The following is a 20,628-nucleotide window of genomic DNA, read 5'->3' on the forward strand; positions in this document are numbered from 1 at the left end:
CCACGCCCCCCGGGCCCGCCCCCGAAACGCCACGTCCCGCCCCAACACGCCCCCCTCGAAAAACTTCGGGACTTACGCGAGTCCCGGGGCTCTGCGCGCGCTGGCAGGCCTATGGAAAATAGGCACGCCGGCGCGCAAGGCCCTGCTCGCGTAAATCCGGGCGGATTTACGCGAGCAGGGCTCTTAAAATCCACCCCTCAGTGAAAAGACAATCATGATTATGAATATTCCACCATTTGTAGCTATTATCTGTAGGCCTCTCTGAACAAAGTCTTTAACTGTTTCCTGAATGCCTCACGCCGCAACTGCTCTGCGATGGCATTCCACAATACTGGCGCTGCCATAGAAAAAGCTCTGCCCTGGGTTTCCACAGGTCTATAAATCCTTTAACAGGGGTATCTGCAATAAATCTGTTCCGGCAGAGTGTAAAGTCCTTACAGGACCATACCAATTGCCAATCTAAATTTTAAGGAGCACGATTCCTCGGAGAAAAGCAGGTTGTGCACTAAATTCTACACTTTACTGGGAGCCAGCGAGGCTGCTGGAGAGAAGGCTTGTATGTTCGTATCGGCTTACCCCCCCCCCCCCAAAAAAACAGGCAGTTGCATTTTGCAGCAAGTGTCGAGAAAGCGTGTGTATGGGGGCCTTTCTGTGTCAGGGAGAAAGTCACTCCCCCACCCCCCCCCCAACACACACGTTCTGTCATTGTGCTGCTGCTCAGATGCTCACACAGCGAGTGCCACCGCTCCAGTGCTGCCACATCATTTTGTAAAACGTTTTTGCATGCTGCCAGCCCTTCCCCAGTCTGCAGCAGACCCTCTCCCTCCCCCCCCCCCCCCCCCCACTCCAGGAGACTCACTGGTTTCAACGCCAGCTGGACCCTCCCCAACACTGCACAGGCTCTTCCTCTTGGCTCACCCCCATCCCTTTTTGTGACTGTAGATTGCCTCCACTTCTCCATGCTCCCCCCCCCCCCACCAATCCAACACATTGCCATCGACTGAGTGCTACAGAGTCTGCTGCTTTTATGGTTCCTCAGGCTCTGCACTGTCTACCTACTCGAGGGGAGGGGAGGGAAGAGCAGATGCAATCCATGCTGTTCCTCCAGGACTTAAAAAGAAAAATGAAGCCCTGGCTGAGACTGGAGAGCGCCCACGGGACCCAAAGCAGCATAGCTCCAGATTCCTGCTTTCCCGCGTGGAGCCAGGGCTGGTGTAAAGGTATTAGGTACCATTGGTAAACCTTGCAACCTTGTACTCCCCAGCTCCTACTGCCCGCACACAATTATAAGTTATACATGTTGCGTCCAGGATCAGCTCTCAGAAAGCCTTGGGTAAACTGAATTACAGTTAAAAATATAGTAAATCTCCAATACCAAAACAGCAATAACAGCCGACATCCAAACAGTGACAACGCTACCTATGAAAATGCAATGCTAGAGATATTACACCAGGCCCTAAAACACCAATACATCTCCCATTTGGAAACCAGAACAAGCTAAGCTGCTACAGATTCCTTTACAGAAACTGCATGCTAGCAGAATACTTCACCTCTGTCACACATGCAGAACACAGACAGACACTCACCAGTGCCCAAGAGACGTGGCTGTGTGCAGGTTCTGAAAACGGATACTCAATACGAGCGTCCATTTTATCCAGAGGCTGCTAATTTACCACCAGAATGCACATGCTCTGGGGGAGGCATTAAAATTTGACGGGTTAAAAAAAGTGTACAGACCCACGGCGATAGCTAATAGACTCATCTACATGGCATTCACATGCGTTGAGTGCTATTAGCTATGACTGTTTGGGCACATGTTTTGGACGCACTGATCCCCTTATTGCATAGGGGGTTAGTCTAGCATGTCCAACTGCTCGTTGACCTTGGTGCTAGGCTGGGCGCACTTTATTGCAGCGGCCCCTGAGAGCGCACTGCAAGCAAAAAACTGTTACGGCTATGGCTGCTGTGCAACCGCCTCACCACCAGGGGTCCCTCTAGAGCTGGATCTCCTGACAGGCCCAGTCCATCTCCCTTCTCCTCTCTATGTTCTGGGCTGTCCCTTATAACCCTGCCTGACAGTTCCCTCAGTGCTTCGGCATCGAGCTCGCCTGGGCTCCCTGCTCGCTGTGCATTTGGTCCCTGGACCTTCCCTTGCCTTGCGCGGCCTTCGGGCCTTATTCCTTGCCTTGCGCGGCCTTCGGGCCTTATTCCTTGCCTTGCCTTGCGCGGCCTTCGGGCCTTATTCCTTGCCTTGTGTGGCCTACAGGCCTTCTGTGTGTGTGTGGCCTACGGGCCTTCTGACCTGCCTTGCCCTGCTTACGGTGTGTGGCCTACGGGCCTTCTGTGTGTGTGTGGCCTACGGGCCTTCTTTGCCTTGCCTTGCTTACTGTGTGTGGCCTACGGGCCTTCTGTGTGTGTGTGGCCTACGGGCCTTCTGACCTGCCTTGCCCTGACCCAGCCTGAACCCAGACACTGCTACTTGCCGCCTGCCCTGACCCAGCCTAGACCCAGACACTGCTACTTGCCGCCTGCCCTGACCCAGACTGAACCCAGACACTGCTACTTGCCGCCTGCCCTGACCCAGCCTGAACCCAGACACTGCTACTTGCTGCCTGCCCTGACCCAGCCTGGAACCAGACACTGTTTCTAGCTTCCTGTCTCTCTCCACCTGGAGCCACCCTGCTGGGTGGTGTTCACGACTCCTGACCGGAGCCCAAGCGTAACAGTATGCCGAAGCCACCAAATTTCCAGGGGAAGAGATAGGTCTGTGTGCTAAACCGGTGAGTCAACTTTTTCACTATTACAAGATGCCGCCTCCTTCAAAGTTTTATACCTGCAATTCCTGTCAGACCTTGAATTACCCAAGCTATCAGAACTGCCTAGCCTGTCAACTTGCTGGTCAGGAACACTGGACATGCAGTAACTGCAATAAGAGAAATGTCTCTGTCTACCAAGAGTGTTTAAACTGTTCTACTCCAAAGCCAGGATGGTGGAAATGTTCATGTATTCCCAGCCTATTACCACCAGGCAAACCGTGCCCCTGTTCAGCTACAGGACCAGCTGCTTCATTAGGGAGAACAGTCAGCTCTACTACCGTGCGTTCAGCTTCTGGCCCAGTTAACAACATTATTTCATGTAACAGTTTATGGATTAAGCATTCTAGCACTTCATCTCTGGACACTTTGGAAAAAACTTGCTCTGAAAATCTCAGAACTCACCGGGTTAAGAAGCCTTTGATAACTTCCACGCTAGAGCACCAGAAACAGAAGCAGAGGGAAGTAATTAACTCTAGCAGGGCTCTGCTTCCCACAGCTGCCAAGTGGACACTAACGAGCACCTTCCCTAGACGTCCTAGAACTGCCTGTGCCTTCTCTAAACTGTTCCTCCAGAAACAAAATCAGGAGCGACAGACTTTGGCTCGAGGTATCAAGCCCACGGCAGTACAATCTGTGTCTTCCATGCACACTACTTCTAACCTTGCTACTCTGCCATCTGAACCTGCTGCACAACCCCAAGAAGAGTCTGGGTCTGCTGTTTCGCCCCAAGAGGGGTCCGAGTCTCCTGCACTACCCCGAGAAGAGCCTGAGTCTGCTGAACCGGCCCTGCTGCCGCCCATGGAGGGGTGCGAACCGGCCCTGCTGCCGCCCCTGGAGGGGCTCGAACCGGTCCTACTGCCGCCCCTGGAGGGGCTCGAACCGGTCCTGCTGCCGCCCCTGGAGGGGTCCGAACCGGTCCTACTGACAGACTTTCTGACTCAACCATCTGAGCCTGCTGATCCGGTCCTGCTGCCGCCCCTGGAGGGGCTCAAACCGGTCCTGCTGCCGCCCCTGGAGGGGCTCGAACCGGTCATGCTGCCTCCCCTGGAGGGGTCCGAACCGGTCCTACTGACAGACTTTCTGACTCAGCCATCTGAGCCTGCTGAACCGGCCCTGCTGCCGTCCTCGGAGGGGTCCGAACTGGCCCTGCTGCCGTCCTCGGAGGGGTCCACACCGGTCCTGCTGACAGACTTTCTGACTCAGCCATCTGAGCCTGCTGATCCGGTCCTGCTGCCGCCCCTGGAGGGGCTCGAACCGGTCCTGCTGCCGCCCCTGGAGGGGTCCGAACCGGTCCTACTGACAGACTTTCTGACTCAGCCATCTGAGCCTGCTGAGCCGGTCCTGCTGCCATCCTCGGAGGGGTCCGAGCCGGTCCTGCTGCCGCCCCCGGAAGGGCTCGAGCCGGTCCTGCTGCCGTCCCTGGAGGGGTCCGAACCGGGCCTGCTGCCGTCCCCGGAGGGGTCCAAACCAGTCCTATTGACAGACTTCCTGACTCAGCCATCTGAGTCTGCTGAACCGGTCCTGCTGCCACCCCTGGAGGGGTCTATACCGGCCCTGCTGCCGCCCCGGAGGGGTCCGAACCGGGCCTGCCAACAGACTTTGTTACTCAACTATCTGAGCCTGCTGTACCGGTCCAGCTGCCGCCCCTGGAGGGGTCCATACCGGTCCAGCTGCCTCCCCGAGAGGGGTCCGTACCGGTCTTGCTGCTGCCCCCGGAGGGGTCCGTACCGGTCTTGCTGCTGCCCCCGGAGGGGTCCGAACCGGGCCTGCCAACTGACTTTGTTACTCAACTATCTGAGCCTGCTGTACCGGTCCAGCTGCCGCCCCTGGAGGGGTCCGTACCGGTCCAGCTGCCTTCCCGAGAGGAGTCCGTACCGGTCCTGCTGCTGCCCCTGGAGGGGTCCGTACCTGTCCTGCTGCTGCCCCCGGAGGGGTCCGAACCGGGCCTGCCAACTGACTTTGTTACTCAACTATCTGAGCCTGCTGTACTGGTCCAGCTGCCGCCCTTGGAGGGGTCTGTACCGGTCCTGATGCCGACCTTGGAAGGGTCCGGACCGGCCCTACTGTTGCCTCAAGACGGGTTACGGACTATTTCTCTGCCCCAGGTGGGGTTTGTGTTCCCCTTGTCACCCCAGGAGGGGTTATGGAAATCTGCACCGCCTCTGCTACCCCAGGAGGGGTCTAACCCTGCCGCCTTATCACCCCAGGTGGGGGTATGGACTGCCTTACTGCCTCGGGAAGGAGTTGAACCTGCCGCATCACCCCCGGAGTGGTCTCACGTTATTATTGATTACCTCCTGCACAGATGGGATCCAGGAGGAGGGGGAGGCCTTGAGGGGGGGGGGGTACTGTTACGGCTATGGCTGCTGTGCAACCGCCTCACCACCAGGGGTCCCGCTAGAGCTGGATCTCCTGACAGGCCCAGTCCATCTCCCTTCTCCTCTCTATGTTCTGGGCTGTCCCTTATAACCCTGCCTGACAGTTCCCTCAGTGCTTCGGCATCTAGCTCGCCTGGGCTCCCTGCTCTAGCCTTCCTTGCTTGCTGTGCATTTGGTCCCTGGACCTTCCCTTGCCTGGCCTTCGGGCCTTATTCCTTGCCTTGCCTTCGGGCTTTATTCCTTGCCTTGCCTTGCACGGCCTTCGGGCCTTATTCCTTGCCTTGCCTTGCACGGCCTTCGGGCCTTATTCCTTGCCTTGTGTGGCCTACGGGCCTTCTGACCTGCCTTGCCCTGCTTACGGTGTGTGGCCTACGGGCCTTCTGTGTGTGTGTGGCCTACGGGCCTTCTGACCTGCCTTGCCCTGCTTACAGTGTGTGGCCTATGGGCCTTCTGTGTGTGTGTGTGGCCTACGGGCCTTCTGACCTGCCTTGCCCTGCTTACGGTGTGTGGCCTACGGGCCTTGTGTGTGTGTGTGGCCTACGGGCCTTCTCTGCCTTGCCTTGCTTACGGTGTGTGGCCTACGGGCCTTCTGTGTGTGTGTGTGTGTGGCCTACGGGCTTTCTCTGCCTTGCCCTGCTTACGGTGTGTGGCCTACGGGCCTTCTGTGTGTGTGTGGCCTACGGGCCTTCTGACCTGCCTTGCCCTGCTTACGGTGTGTGGCCTACGGGCCTTCTGTGTGTGTGTGGCCTACGGGCCTTCTCTGCCTTGCCTTGCTTACTGTGTGTGGCCTACGGGCCTTCTGTGTGTGTGTGGCCTACGGGCCTTCTGACCTGCCTTGCCCTGACCCAGCCTGAACCCAGACACTGCTACTTGCCGCCTGCCCTGACCCAGCCTAGACCCAGACACTGCTACTTGCCGCCTGCCCTGACCCAGCCTGAACCCAGACACTGCTACTTGCCGCCTGCCCTGACCCAGCCTGGAACCAGACACTGTTTCTAGCTTCCTGTCTCTCTCCACCTGGAGCCACCCTGCTGGGTGGTGTTCACGACTCCTGACCGGAGCCCAAGCGTAACAAAAACTAGGAAGATGAGAACCTGGTGCTTTAATAGACATTCTGTAACCGAATACATCTGTTCTGAAGAGTACTTGGGTTGCTGCGTCCACCTCAATCGCATTAGCTAACTGCTGTATTTTGCATATAGTGCAGAACTGGATGGGTTTCCAGCACCACCTTTTTGTGTCCCTAGCTCCAAATGTTTGGATTATTCTTCCTTTGTTGTTTTTACGGACCAAGAGAGAATTCAGTACTTTTAGGGAGGGCCTCAAAACCTGGCTGTTTGCCAGCGATTCCCGTGTAAATGCCTAACTTAACTGAACTTAAATCATTCTGCTTATTCAGATTAGCTGTAATTTTTTTATTTTTTTTAGTATTTGTTGTTATTTTACAGTTCTATGTTACTTTTATTGCTTTATGGTTTGATTTTTGTTTTCATTTTATTGTATATTGTTTGGTTTTATTATATGGGATTTTGACTCCTTTTTCTTGTACATCACCTTGATTGTCTGTAAAGAAAGGTGATTCATCAAATCAAACTGAACCAAATTAAAAGGTGAGGCCTGCAGGTTTGAAGAATTACTACTTTATAAAAAGACTGTCCACTGCACTTTAACTATCAGAATTGACTCTGCCTGCTCCTAAGTGTGTACCTCTGTGCCCTGTGCCTGATCCACCACTGTCACGAATGTGAGTCTTGCACCTTGAGGGGGACATTAGCAAGCATGGACATCAAATTATTTAAAAGGCAAGGCCTGCTAAAGGGCTCTCCCCTTTGTGAGCCATGAATTGCTAGATGTCAGCAAGTTTCTGTAGGTATCTGTATTTTATTACTGGGCTGTTTATTTTGAGAGCAAGCATGGTGAATACATTTTTTTAAATAATATTCCTGTGATTAGTAGTCAAGGGAGGCATGGTGAGCTTTGTAATCGTGTATCATAAATCTCCGTCTCGTTACAGTTGGTTAGTTTATCCTGCTAGGATATCTATTAAGGAGACTGTTCAGTGTAAGCGAACAGTCAGCCAGGGAAAAGGAGGTAGAGATAAGATTTGTTGTTGCAGTTTGATTTCTCTCTTTTTATTCATTTCTGAGTCAGATATGCTGTTGGTATATAGTCCGTGTCCAACGGTTATACATTTGAAGGAATTTGCCATCAGGGGAAAAAAAGGGGCGGTATGTTAGTGAGTTTTAGGAAGGATACACAGGTTGTTGGACTGATTTTGTTCACAATGGTTCTTTTGATGCTGTTACAGGTTCAGTCATGGTCATTTTGCTTGATACACTTACTCTTGCCCAAAATGTCTCGTCACAATTAACAGTGTATTAGACACCATCACATCACCATCCCTTAAGTGCCAGGGGACTTTAGCTTACATGTTGATGTTACCTCTTCTATAGCTAAAAATTCTGTATTTTCAATAACGGTGTTTGGTTTAGTTCAGTTGGTGCAAAGTGCCATGTATCATTCTAGGCACACTGATATTTTAGCACCTGATTTTATTTCCCCCAATATTTATTTATTCATTCATTCGTCAAGTTTTATATACAGTGAGTCGGTTTCACCATAACGGTTTACAAGATTAAGGATTTCTTCTTCTCGTTGTCTGATCACCATTCACTAAAGTTTGCATTGGCTCAAAAAAATAACAGGTGATATGGACCTGGAAACTGAGCAGAGATGTATGAGGCCTACTGTAGATTTAAAAGCTTTCAGGGATCAGCAGGAGAAGGTTAAACTTCAAAGGTGTTTATGATGACGTGCCTCTGCAGAAACTTGTACATAAAAAAAAAAATTGCATACAAATTATGCCCCTTGATACATACAATGCAAATTTATTTGCATTGCAGAAAAATTTGCATAGGGCTGTAAAGAAGTGGTGCAAGACTAAGTCGGAGGTATTGAAGGATTCTAACATGCTAGTGCTTGCTTCGTACAGAAAAATCTATTCTTCTAAGATTAAGAATTCACTTAATGAACCCTTAGAGTTGTTTACTGTGATGAAAGCTCTATGAAAGGACTCAAAGAATTGTCATAAAAAAAATGTTCCCAGCAGTGGAGAACTTGCTAAACATTTTAAAGATTAAATTGGTAAACTGCAGACTTTGCTTCTTAATAAGCAAGTAAGCACTGGTATGAGGGAGGGTTTGACTAGTGACACCCCCTAATATGAGGTCAGCTTTTAAGATGACAAAAAAAAAAAAAAAAGGCTTTTCTGATGCACTGTCTAGAATTAAGATGCTGAACTATAGGTTGGACCTGGGTCCATTCTGGATAATAAAATAATTAATTGGACAGCTTCTTTTAGCAAAATCGCTTTGACTATTAATTCTTTACTGAATGAAGGTTTTATACCCGCTGCATCAAAGCAAGCTGTTCGACCTGAACAAAAATATTAATATGCCTATTGCTTGGTTATCTAATTACCACCAGAGTTTGAATTCGTTTTCACTGAGCAAGCTGTTAGAAAAACAGGTACTTATTCAATGAGAAGATCTCTTAGATAAGGGCCACTGGCTTTTGATAAAATCATGATACGGAAAACATTGCTGATATCGCTTCTTGATGCTCGTCGTAACCTGGGATTCTAGCAAACCTGCGATACTTGCACAGTTGGACATTTCATCAGCATTTGATAAGCTTCGCCAGCATCAACGTGTGACGAAATTACAGGCCAAAGGCATTTGAGGAGTGGTATTAAGACAGTTTAAATCTTTGTTTACAAGATAGGACTCAGCAAATATGTTTAGATGAGTCCAAGTCTCAATGGTCTCTGATATCTTAAAGTGTTCTGCAGCATTCGGCTCTACTTGCCACATTTTAAAAAAAATATTTATCAGCAACCTTTAGGGGTGTTGACATCCTTGGGGTTAATATACAGATTGTACAAAGAATAATGTGCAGTTTGGTGTCCTTGTTTCCTTGGGAGGCATCTGAGCATTGCTAATGCTAAATGTTAACGATTAGTTAGCTGATAAGGGTCTAATTCCAACCCATGCAAAAATAATAAAACTTTGGCAGAGGACTTGTCCTGAGGTTCAGTTATTACCCTCCGTTAGTTCCTCCCCATAATTTAGGGGCTATCATTGATTCTAACATTAAAAAATCCCGTTAAAACTTTATTTAAATGCTTTTAGATACCGATAACCGTTAACACATCGTATCGGTTTACATAGAACAGGGTGAGTAGATAGTACAGGAGAACATTTACATGGAACAAATGGTAACATAATAAAAATAAATTAAGATAAAAATATAACTAAATACATTATAAAATATGGCAGGAATGATATCAGAAATTTCACTTGAGGAAAGAATTTATAAGTAGGGAACTCAAATGAGGTTTAGGGTTAAAGGAGGAATAAAGCTTGGAGGGGGTGTATGAAGGCAGGGAGGTGAGGTATCATTAATGTGTAGATGGGAGGGTGGGGGAGAGAGAAGGATTATGTGAGGGGTGAGGAGCAACGAAGTTTATGGGATGAGGCATGAGATGGAAATGGGATATTAGGTGAAAGCCTGTTTGAAAAGCCAAGTTTTTAATTTTTTTTTTTTTTAATTTCTGTGTGCAAGGTTCCATGCATAGGTCAGGAGGCATTGAACTCCAGTTAGAGGGTCCTGCAGTGGTGCAAAGATGGCATTCTGTACGCTTCGATGGGTGCATCCATTAAAAAATTCTCTTTCACCAAAGGATTTTCAGGTGTTGGTCCAGGCACCGACAGGATTATTGGAATCCATTGAATTTAAGGCTGCCTACATGCTTGTCCTGAGTATTGCAGACGGTACAAAATGCAGCGGTGCGGAGAGTTCATGGTTTGCACAGGGATGAGGATGGGAAACTTTATATGAGAGATGTGTATTGGTGGCCCATTTTTCAGCAGTCACAACTTAAGGTTTATAAACCCTGCTGCTTAGAGCAGTTTTATCAAGACATTTATGGGCTCGCGGGGAAGACTTTCAAGGTGTGATCCTTCTCATCCTTAGGAATGGTGCCATCTGTTAGCGAGTCTAAACTGCAATCAAATAAGTCAAAGGCCTCCTCAGTGTGGGGTCTATCCGGTGGAATGAGCTACCCCTTGAACTGTGGAAGGAGAAAGGTTACACAAAATTTTCACAGGAAGATAAAAGCATCTCTACTTCTGCAGGCAGATTCCGATTTTATTGTAAAGTAGTTGATTCTGGTTCATAAAATGCATTATACAGTTTTTCTTGTTAGATTTTTATCGTATGCGGTTTATATATGCATTGTTTTATTAAATGACCCTTTGTTTTTGCCTGTTTTAATTATGTCTGCGTACTCCGTGGTGAACGATTTTGGAATTACGGAATCTAGGATTATTAAATAAATAAAAGACCCAGAGAGCCTAACATCAAGTACAATGTATTTTAGTGATCTACATCCACATTTGCAAAACAGAAGTGGAGGTGGAACTAATTAGAACCCAGGTTATGATTTCATTGCGAGGGAGGGGGAGGGAGAGGGTCTCTCCCACAGGCTGCCTCGCTATATATCTGAGCCAGCCACTGCCTAAACCGTTTCCTGGGGTCTTCACCTCCAGGGTATCTGGAAAAAAAGTTGAGTGAGGGAGGTCCTGGCAGAGCAGACGGCAGAAGCTTAACAATGGTGCGAGCCCGGATAGTTCTGCGGTCCTGTCGGGATGAATTTAACAGTCCCATCTGGCTGTCAGTTGATAAGGAAAGACAAGGGACATTTGGCCTGTTATTTATGAACAGCGAATGCTATTACCAAAGAGAACAATAGCTTGGTGCTCAGATTAAGGTTATTTATTGAAGACTGGCTCACCAGAAATTACAATTACAGTTGAATCTCACCGATACATAAGATATTTTGGGTCCTGCAGCTTTTCTGTTCCTTTCTACTTCCAGCTCCTTTGGATACTAGCCTCTGCTAGGCTATGAGCCTTCTCTCACCACAACCTGGGGCCCTCCCTCTCCCCAGATGTTTAGAACCTCTCCTTGCCTAGTCGGTGAGGGTCCTTGACTAGGAGTCACAGAATGCGATTCCCCATGGAACTCGGTGCGCGTGCACCTTAGTTCCAGGCAGGAGGATCACCACCGAGCAATGGCTCGTTCTCCCTCCACCTACATCCCTAGGGGCTGTGGACCCAGCATCCCCAGCTTTGGCCAGTCTTGAGGAGCAGAAATCAACCCACCCCCTTAAAGGCAGAAGGCGCCTACTCTGCTTAATGGGAAATCCAACCCTATATATGCCAGGGAACCTGAATCTCTAATGTGTAAAGCAGCATGAAGCAATGATACCGGTAATCAGAAAAAGCAAAGGACATAACTGAAAATGTCAATTGTATAATTCAAAAGGTACACAACTTTTTTCTGTTTCCAGATGTGTGTTCAGGGCTTCCCGATCCCGTCCCGGGGATCCCACAGCCAGTCAGGTTTTCAGGTCATGAGAAATTTTGCATCCACTGAAGAGCTAGCATATGCACATTTATCTCTTGCATATTCACTGTGGATATCCTAAAAACCTGACTAGCCGTGGGATCCCCGGGACAGGTTCGGAAAGCTCTGCCTCTGCTTTAGTTCCGCAGTTCACCACAGGGCTAATTCAAACATCTATAACAGAGGAAAATGGCGCCTGGAGGAGGAGGAGGAGACCTTGCTCTGACTGCTGCCTGGGCCGGGGACAAGATGAGAAGGAATGGCACCCCAAGATCTTCCCTCTCTGTCCTGCTCCTACACGCCTCGGCGGGTTGGAAAGCTGAAGGCATGTCCCCCTCTATAGAGCACAATGCCTGCTGTTATGTGTATGGGACCCTTGCTCTATGTCTCCCAGGTGCTCCCCCTCAAATAGCCCCGATAATATCCAAGTTCACCTGTGCTTCACAGACAATATCAATGCCCCCCCCCAACCAAATACTCCAACCCCCCCAGGGCAGCTAAAGCTGCGTAAATGCCAACAGCTCCCTTGCCTCTGCAGGTCCCAGGCTGCGTCATCTTTATGAAGTAGCCCCGCCCCCCCGGCCCTCAACAAGACATCAGCCCAATGGGCTCAGCAGAGTTTGCATACAAATTCTTTATAATTTAAAATCAAATTCAGGGCTCCCCCACCCATCCTTATTAGTAAATCAATTCATTTTGTTTCCATTTTGGATAAAATGAAATATATTGCGACTTTTCTTTCTACACAAGTCTCCAGACGTTGGTTTTGTCCTTTCGGTGGGGCAGATGTACTAACCTGCGAATGCACTCGTAGGAATGAGCCAGTGCCACACATTCTTCCTCATGACACCGGCCCATTGGAACATTACTCAAAGGCAAATCCTAAGGATCGCTTTGGGGGAAGGTCTGGGTGAAATTCCCATGCAAATGCCTGGCCAGTTTTCAAGGGAATAAATATTGGTTTTGACCGACGCCATACCTACAGTATTTGGCACCCGGGGTGGATACTTCCTTTGGTACCCTCCCCCATCCGCCCCACATGCATAGTTTTAAAATGTCCTAAACTGATAAAATATTTCAAAACAGCACCCAATAATTAAACCTAATAAGGATTTTAAAAATCTCTTGCTCTTCATGTCTGTCATCCTAAGACTGTTGTAGACTGGGGGCATGCATGCACACATGTGAGCAGAGAGAGAGAGCATGTGTGTCCCTCTCTCTCACACACACATGCTTCCTCTGTGGGTGTCCCTCTCTCTCACACACACATGCTTCCTCTGTCGGTGTCCCTCTCTCTCACACACATGCTTCCTCTGTGGGTGTCCCTCTCTCTCACACACACACACATGCTCCCTCTGTGGGTGTCCCTCTCTCTCACACATTCACACACACATGCTTCCTCTGTGGGTGTCCCTCTCTCTCACACACACATGCTTCCTCTGTGGGTATCCCTCTCTCTCACACACTCACACACACATGCTTTCTCTGTGGGTATCCCTCTCTCACACACACTCACACACACATGCTTTCTCTGTGGGTGTCCCTCTCTCTCACACACTCACACACACATGCTCCCTCTGTGGGTGTCCCTCTCTCACACACACATGCTCCCTCTGTGGGTGTCCCTCTCTCACACACACATGCTTCCTCTGTGGGTGTCCCTCTCTCACACACACATGCTTCCTCTGTGGGTGTCCCTCTCTCTCACACACATATGCTTACTCTGTGGGTGTCCCTCTCTCTCACACACATGCTTCCTCTGTGGGTGTCCCTCTCTCTCACACACACACACACACACACATGCTCCCTCTGTGGGTGTCCCTCTCTCTCACACACTCATGCTTACTCTGTGGGTGTCCCTCTCTCTCACACTCATGCTTCCTCTGTGGGTGTCCCTCTCTCTCACACACTCTCACACACATGCTTTCTCTGTGGGTGTCCCTCTCTCTCACACACTCACACACACATGCTTTCTCTGTGGGTGTCCCTCTCTCTCACACACTCACACACACATGCTTTCTCTGTGGGTGTCCCTCTCTCTCACACACTCACACACACATGCTTTCTCTGTGGGTGTCCCTCTCTCTCACACACTCACACACACACATGCTTTCTCTGTGGGTGTCCCTCTCTCTCACACACATGCTTCCTCTGTGGGTGTCCCTCTCTCTCACACACATGCTTCCTCTGTGGGTGTCCCTCTCTCACACACACATGCTTCCTCTGTGGGTGTCCCTCTCTCACACACACATGCTTCCTCTGTGGGATTCCCTCTCTCTCACACACTCACATGCTTCCTCACACACAGGCACCTACTCACAGACACCCCCTCATACACACACACAGGCACCCTCTTATAAACACCCAGAGGCACATACAAAGGCAACCACACTCTTATATACACTCACCCTCTCATCACACACAGGCACCCTCTCATACAGCCAAGTCTCTCGCTCTGACATTTTGGATTTCTTCTTTGGCCGCTGGCGGCACTGCAGGGCTTCTTCGTTTGCCACTGGCTCAGAGGAAAAGCTGGTGGCACCACTGCAGGACCTCACTTTTGCTGGCGAGGAATGGGAACCATGCCACTTTGCCGCAGGACCTTCCTCTATGCTGGCGGCAATGGTACCCCTCCCCTTGTCACCTGGAGCGGATCACCCTCCCCCCCATTAGTACACCACTGGTTTTGATTATTCCCATCTGAAGAATTTTCTTAAGGATGATAATGTTGTAAAATAAATTACTTTTTGGTTTGGTGATATTAGGTGTCAAGAGATGGAGTTCACTGGTAGCAGTGTTATGGTTTATTTGTTGGGATTTTCTTCTTCTTAACTTGTTCCCTTTTAGCAAATATGTGGACTTGACAGTTTTCTTCTTGAAATATGTTTCCTGTTTGTTGCTGAAGAATTGTACTGTGTTTCTTTTGGTTTACTTTTTATATTCATAGAGTTTTAAGAGATTTCTGCGTGGTGTACTTTATTGCTAAAAATCTTCACTTCTCCGAGGTGCAGGTTTTCACACAAAACTATGGTTTTGTACATCTTTGCGTGCAAAATTTAACTATGTGAACATAGGCAATTAATTACTTTGCATAATTATGAAGCACGTTACTTATTCTGCCTAGATTTTGTGATGCACACTGCAAAAGTTAAATGACGTTCAGAAAAATGCCAAATCGCCTGTGCAAAAATTTGCTAATGAAATTGTGTACATTAATTAGTGTTTTTTTCCTATGCTTTAAGCTTTGATCATCACCCAGCAGAGCCACCCGACACTACAGTCTGTTTTTAAAACCTGGCGTGACGCAAGTGCTTTTTATCGTCTCGCAAACCCTCGCCAACGTACCCAATACATGTGCTATGCAGACTGCCCAACCCAATTAAAAGAAAAAAATATATACATTTTTGGGGATGTGAAGGGATAATTACATCTATTACACACCTGGTTAAACAGATGCGCATGGTTGGCCTTATTTCCATGGACACGAACAGAGCCTTTGGAAAATAAAAGGTCCTGATGTTTGTAGGAGCCCAATTTGGGTAGCAATTTTGATCCTGGTTGCAGAGATCAGCCGGACGCCAACTCAGACCCTCAGCATTAAACTCATAGAAGATGAGATGTCTGACCAGAATGCAGAAACATGGTTTCGAGGGCTTTATATGTTTCCATGCACACTGTACAGTTTTATTCAACAATTTAAGCAGGCAGTAATCATCATTATCTGCATGTGTCCTGAATTACACACTAAATGATGTCTCCAATAAGTGAATTTCCCTTGAGGTTTACAGTAGAGGACCATACTCATCTCCTGCACTGTCCTAGGTTTATAATCTGTAAGTCCAGCATCTCGCAAGGTCTTTAAGGAAAAGATAACAAGCAAGGCATTTTGCCTAATTTCGCAGTACTGGCATGCTCTCGTTTTAATATGCCTGTCCAACTACTTGGGACCTCACTGTCAAAGACTGAATTTCCTGCCTGGTGTGCGCTGATGAATCTTGCTGATGTGGAATCCTGAACTGCCGCAAGCCCAGCTCTTTTGAATACATTTGTCTGAAAAAAAAAACCAGACCTTTAACTTGCACACGGTGCAGTGACTCAGTAGCCTCTGCAAAACTCTAGCTGGTTGCTTAAAACTTTTATCCAAACTATCACTCTTTCCTGTACAACAATGAAAAAACTATATTTGTATGTAATAAAGCAACACTGTCACATGGTGATGATATCCCACCATCAAACACCTTCCTTCTTGGGTGCTTTTGTTTTAATTGCTTTGCTATTGCCGCTGGAGCTCAGGCATAGCAGGGCACAGCCGCCGGCCAAATCCCAGTGGTCACACGCATAATCCACCCTGCGCCATCGTTGAAGGGGGAGATGTTCACTGGATGCGGTACCATGGAAGAGGAGCGAGCTAGCGAGCATGGACCATTGAGGCACGCCGCATCTGAAGGGGATCCCATCTCACTCTCTGTCTCTTCACAGGTTCTCGCAGTGCTCCCGAGCCCTCCTCGGCGACCAGGCCAAGCTCCTCCCCCTCGGTGACGCGACTGACATCACAGAAGCTCGCAGAGGTTAAAAGCGCGCCAAGGACCCGGGAGGCACCATGCCTACCTGCCTCCCGATCCACCTGAGGCTGTATTCGCTGGTTTTTTCCTCCCATTTCTCTCCCATCTCTCTGTCTCTCCACAGGTTCTTGCAGTGCTCCCAAGCCCTCCTCGGCGTCCAGGCCGTGCTTCTCCCCCTTGGTGACGCGACTGACATCACAGAAGCGCGCAGAGGTTAAAAGCGCGCCTAGGACCCGGGAGGCATCGCACACCGAAGGGGGCGCAACAAAGGGGCATGCCTCTTTGTACGCCCCTTCGTATAGCCCCTCGTACACCCCGAGAGAATACTAATGGACAAAGACCACCACTTACCTAGCAACAGGACCATGCCAATGACCATAAACTCGACATTCACTATCCAAGTATGCACAGGAAATGGTAAGTATGTAAACACAAGGAGAAAACAATTCAAAACCATCACAGTAAAAAAGAAAGTAGCGATCCGATTACAAATAACCTAATTCCAGTAAAACGTACCAACAGTATCAAACTAAACAGCCTACTAATGATCTCTTTCCTTCTAGTTAATGCACAATCAGTGACAAAAAAATTTCCCATCATCACTGACCTTGCTGTATGACAAAAAACCTAATTTTATAGCAATAACAGAATCATGGCTAAAAAAAAAAAAATAAATCAGATGTAGTCTTAAAGAATCGGCTACCAAACAAAAACTACGAGGTCTTCTCGATCCCTAGAATAAATAAAAGAGGGGGAGGATTAATATTAATTATTGAAAAAATATTTAAAACTAAACTACTCTCAATCACAATGCCAGCAAATCATGAAATTGCCTTTTTCGACACCAACTATTTTCAAATCTGCCTGGTCTACTGCCCACCCAGTCTCCTCGAACTAAACATCTCCCCACTAATAGATTTTTTTACAACTCATCTAAACCCATCTAAACCCACCGTAATATTAGGTGACTTTAATCTTCACATGGACGTTCACCCCCTATCAAATACCTGCCAAACACTAATTGACATAATGACTGCATTAGATTTCAAACTTATCACAGATAAACCAACACACAAAGCGGGGCCACTCATTAAATCTAACCTTCATTAACAGTAGCCTCCTAGAAAACATAAAAACCGAATACACACAAATCCCATGGTCAGACCACTTCCTCATTAACTCTCAGATCAAACACACAGGCCCAATGAAGAAACAAAACATGGAACCAGCTGAATTCACATACCGTCCCCCCACCCTTCAACACAGATATTCTAAAAGACAAATTACATGAAGAATTAACACACATCAATTACACAAATAGCCACAACACAACAACCAACTGGATAAACAGAACCACTACTTTAGCTAATGAATTAAACCCTCTAAAAATGGCCCGCATTAAAGAACCAAAACAGAATAATCCATGGTATAGCGAACAAGTCAAAGAAGTAAAACGGATCCTTAGAACGAAAGAAAAAGAATGGAAAAATAACAAAACAACTGAGAATTTAATAAAGTACAGGAAACAACTAGCCTATTACAAAAAAATCAATTTTAGACACCAAAAAGAAGTACTACAGCTCAAAATTAGAAAAATTTGCAAATAACGCTAGAACCCTATTTAGCATAGTAAAAAACCTAACCAGCGACAATACAAACAATCATCTAACCTTACAAGAGAACCGATACAATGATGTAGCTCAATTCTTTAAAGATAAAATTGAAAACCGAAGGAAAAAAGTCCCTAACACAACAAAACAAGAGATTAAGATGCTCACAAGGGATGTCAGCAACTGGTCAGAATTTGATGAGATATCACACATTGAAGACGAGAACATGATAAAAAAACTGAACCCTGCTCCCCACGTAATTGACACCATACCCATTACGGAATTTAAAAAACTAGCCAACACAGTAGCCCCTACATTAACTAAAATCATCAACCTCTCCCTAGATGAAGGATTAATGCTGGATACCTTGAAAGGAGCTTTAAATCAAACCAATCATTAAGAAAAAGAACCTTGACCCCCTAAATCCTAGCAACTATAGACCAGTCTCCAACTTACCCCTAATAGCCAAACTAATTGAAAAAAACAGTACAAAAACAACTGTCAAACCACCTTGAAAGTAACAACATTTTATATCCAGCACAACATGTATTCCGCAAACACTACAGTACAGAGACTTTACTATTAGCTCTATCAGATAATATCTTAAGAGGCTTCGATACAGGAACACATTACATTCTGGTTCTATTGGATCTCTCCGCAGCATTTGACACTGTAAATCACAAAATATTAATCAATAGACTAAAAGAAATAGGACTCAATAACAAAACAATAAACTGGTTTGAGTCATACTTAAACAATAGATGTTTCCAAGTACAAATCAAAAACACACTTTCAGAAAAAGTCAAACAGGAGTCCCACAGGGATCAGCCCTGTCCGCAACACTATTTAACATATACGTACTCCCAATATATCACCTACTCGCAGGACTTAGAATCATACATTACGTATACGCAGACGATATACAACTACTGTTACCCATCGTAAACACCACTGAAGAAACAATGAAACTAGCCAATATGTATCTTGAAATTATCAAACAGCTCCTAAACCAAATGGAACTGGTAATAAACATCGACAAAATTGAATTCTTACACCTAGAACGAAAAAACATATACCCTATACAACCTACAATCGCAATAAAAAATAATCAAGCCGTGGAGTTAGCAATAAAAGTATGGAATCTAGGGGTAATAATTGACCCTGAGCTAAACATGAAACACATCTCACAGAAATTAAAAGAAGGCTACGCCAAACTAATGACCCTGAGAAAACTGCTAACGCTAAACAATTTTCGCACAGTTCTACAAGCAATGATATTTGCAAGCACAGACTATTGTAACTCCCTGCTACTAGGGCTACCTCAAGCTACCATTAGACCACTCCAAATATTGCAAAATTCCGCTGCTAGAATCTTGACCAGCAAAAAGAAAAGTGACCACATCACAGGTACACTTGCTGAGCTACACTGGCTTCCAATCGAACAAAGAATACAATATAAGGCACTGTGCATGATTCATAAACTAATCCACGACGAAAAAGCCGACTGGCTTAACACAGCACTGCACGTACATGTTCCACACAGAAACCTGAGATCTGCTAATAAGGCGCTACTAACTGTCCCCTCTGTTAAAACAGCACGCCTCACTCAGGTAAGGGAGAGAGCACTGTCGCTGGCTGGACCTGTGCTATGGAACACCATGCCACTTGAAATAAGGCTGCAGAGAAATTTGAAAATATTCAAAACTAACCTGAAAACCTGGCTCTTTAAACAAGCTTTTTATAAAGACAAAGAGAAGGAGAAAAACAGTTGATAGATAAGGATGCACCAAGCAAGCAGTTGTTTTTTACCTACAAATGCATATTAATGTTAGATTTGAACCGCTTAACAGTTTTCTAACATATAGGCTTAACTTAAACACGCTGAGGTAGATCTTAAAAAAGTACGCGCGCGCGTACTTTTGTTCGCGTAACCGGCACAAACGAAAGTACACTGGATTTTATAAGATACGCGCGGTTTATAAAATCTGGGGTCAGCGCGCGCAAGGCTGCGCAAAATCGGCAGCCTGCGCACGCCGAGCCACGCAGTCGGCCTCGGAGGGAACTTTCCTTCCGCAACCCCCCACCTTCCCCTATCTAACCCACCCCCCAGCCCTATCTAAATCCCCCCCCACCTTTGTTGTGCAAGTTACGCCTGCTTGAGGCAGGCGTAACTTGCGCCCGCAGCCTCGGCATCCCCCGGCACAGGCCGCAGTGCCGGGGGACTCGGGACCGCCCTCCCGGCCCGCCCCTGAACTGTCGCCAAGCCCCCGGACCTGCCCCAGACCGCCCCCTGAACTGTCGCCACGCCCCCGGACCTGCCCCAGACCGCCCCGACCCCAGACACGCCCTCGGACACGCCTCCTCCTGCCCCTTTTACGAAGCCCCAGGACTTACACGCATCCCGGGGCTTTGTGCACGCCGGCAGCCTATGTAAAATAGGCACGCTGGCGTGCGAGTGCCCTGCGCATGTAAATCCGGCAGGATTTACGCGCGCAGGGCTTTTAAAATCTACCCCATAGTTTATTGTATTAAAATATGTTACCGTACGATGATGGCACATGTTTAATTTGTAATCTATACCACTTATAATTTTCTTTATTGTGCCTTTCCGTAAACCGTTGTGATGGTTATCTAACTTAACGACGGTATAGAAGAGTTTTTAAATAAAATAAATAAAGATAATCCTCTCCTCGCACCCGCCCCCCCCCCCCCCCAACTCTAATCTCAGAGGGCGGACACCATCCCCTGCCAGGGACTGCTTGGTGGAGGGGGACACTCTCCGCCATGCTCCAAG

At 47.5% G+C, this 20,628-nt stretch overlaps 1 protein-coding gene across 4 annotated transcripts in view; it reads right to left on the minus strand.

Annotated features, from left to right (window-relative positions):
• WTIP (WT1 interacting protein) overlaps nt 1-20,628 on the minus strand; it is a 162,542-nt gene that overhangs the window by 36,615 nt on the left and 105,299 nt on the right. The window contains exon 4 of one of the 4 annotated variants that reach the window (XM_029608375.1): nt 15,392-15,712. The exons of the other annotated variants lie outside the window; for them this stretch is intronic. Coding sequence (XP_029464235.1) covers nt 15,521-15,712 — 192 coding nt within the window. The 3' untranslated portion in view covers nt 15,392-15,520. Of the gene's footprint in view, nt 1-15,391; nt 15,713-20,628 lie in introns of those variants that run through there. 4 annotated transcript variants of the gene reach the window in all.

This window comes from Rhinatrema bivittatum, chromosome 7 (genome assembly GCF_901001135.1).
Source record: "Rhinatrema bivittatum chromosome 7, aRhiBiv1.1, whole genome shotgun sequence".
NCBI classification, from domain to species: Eukaryota; Metazoa; Chordata; class Amphibia; order Gymnophiona; family Rhinatrematidae; genus Rhinatrema; species Rhinatrema bivittatum.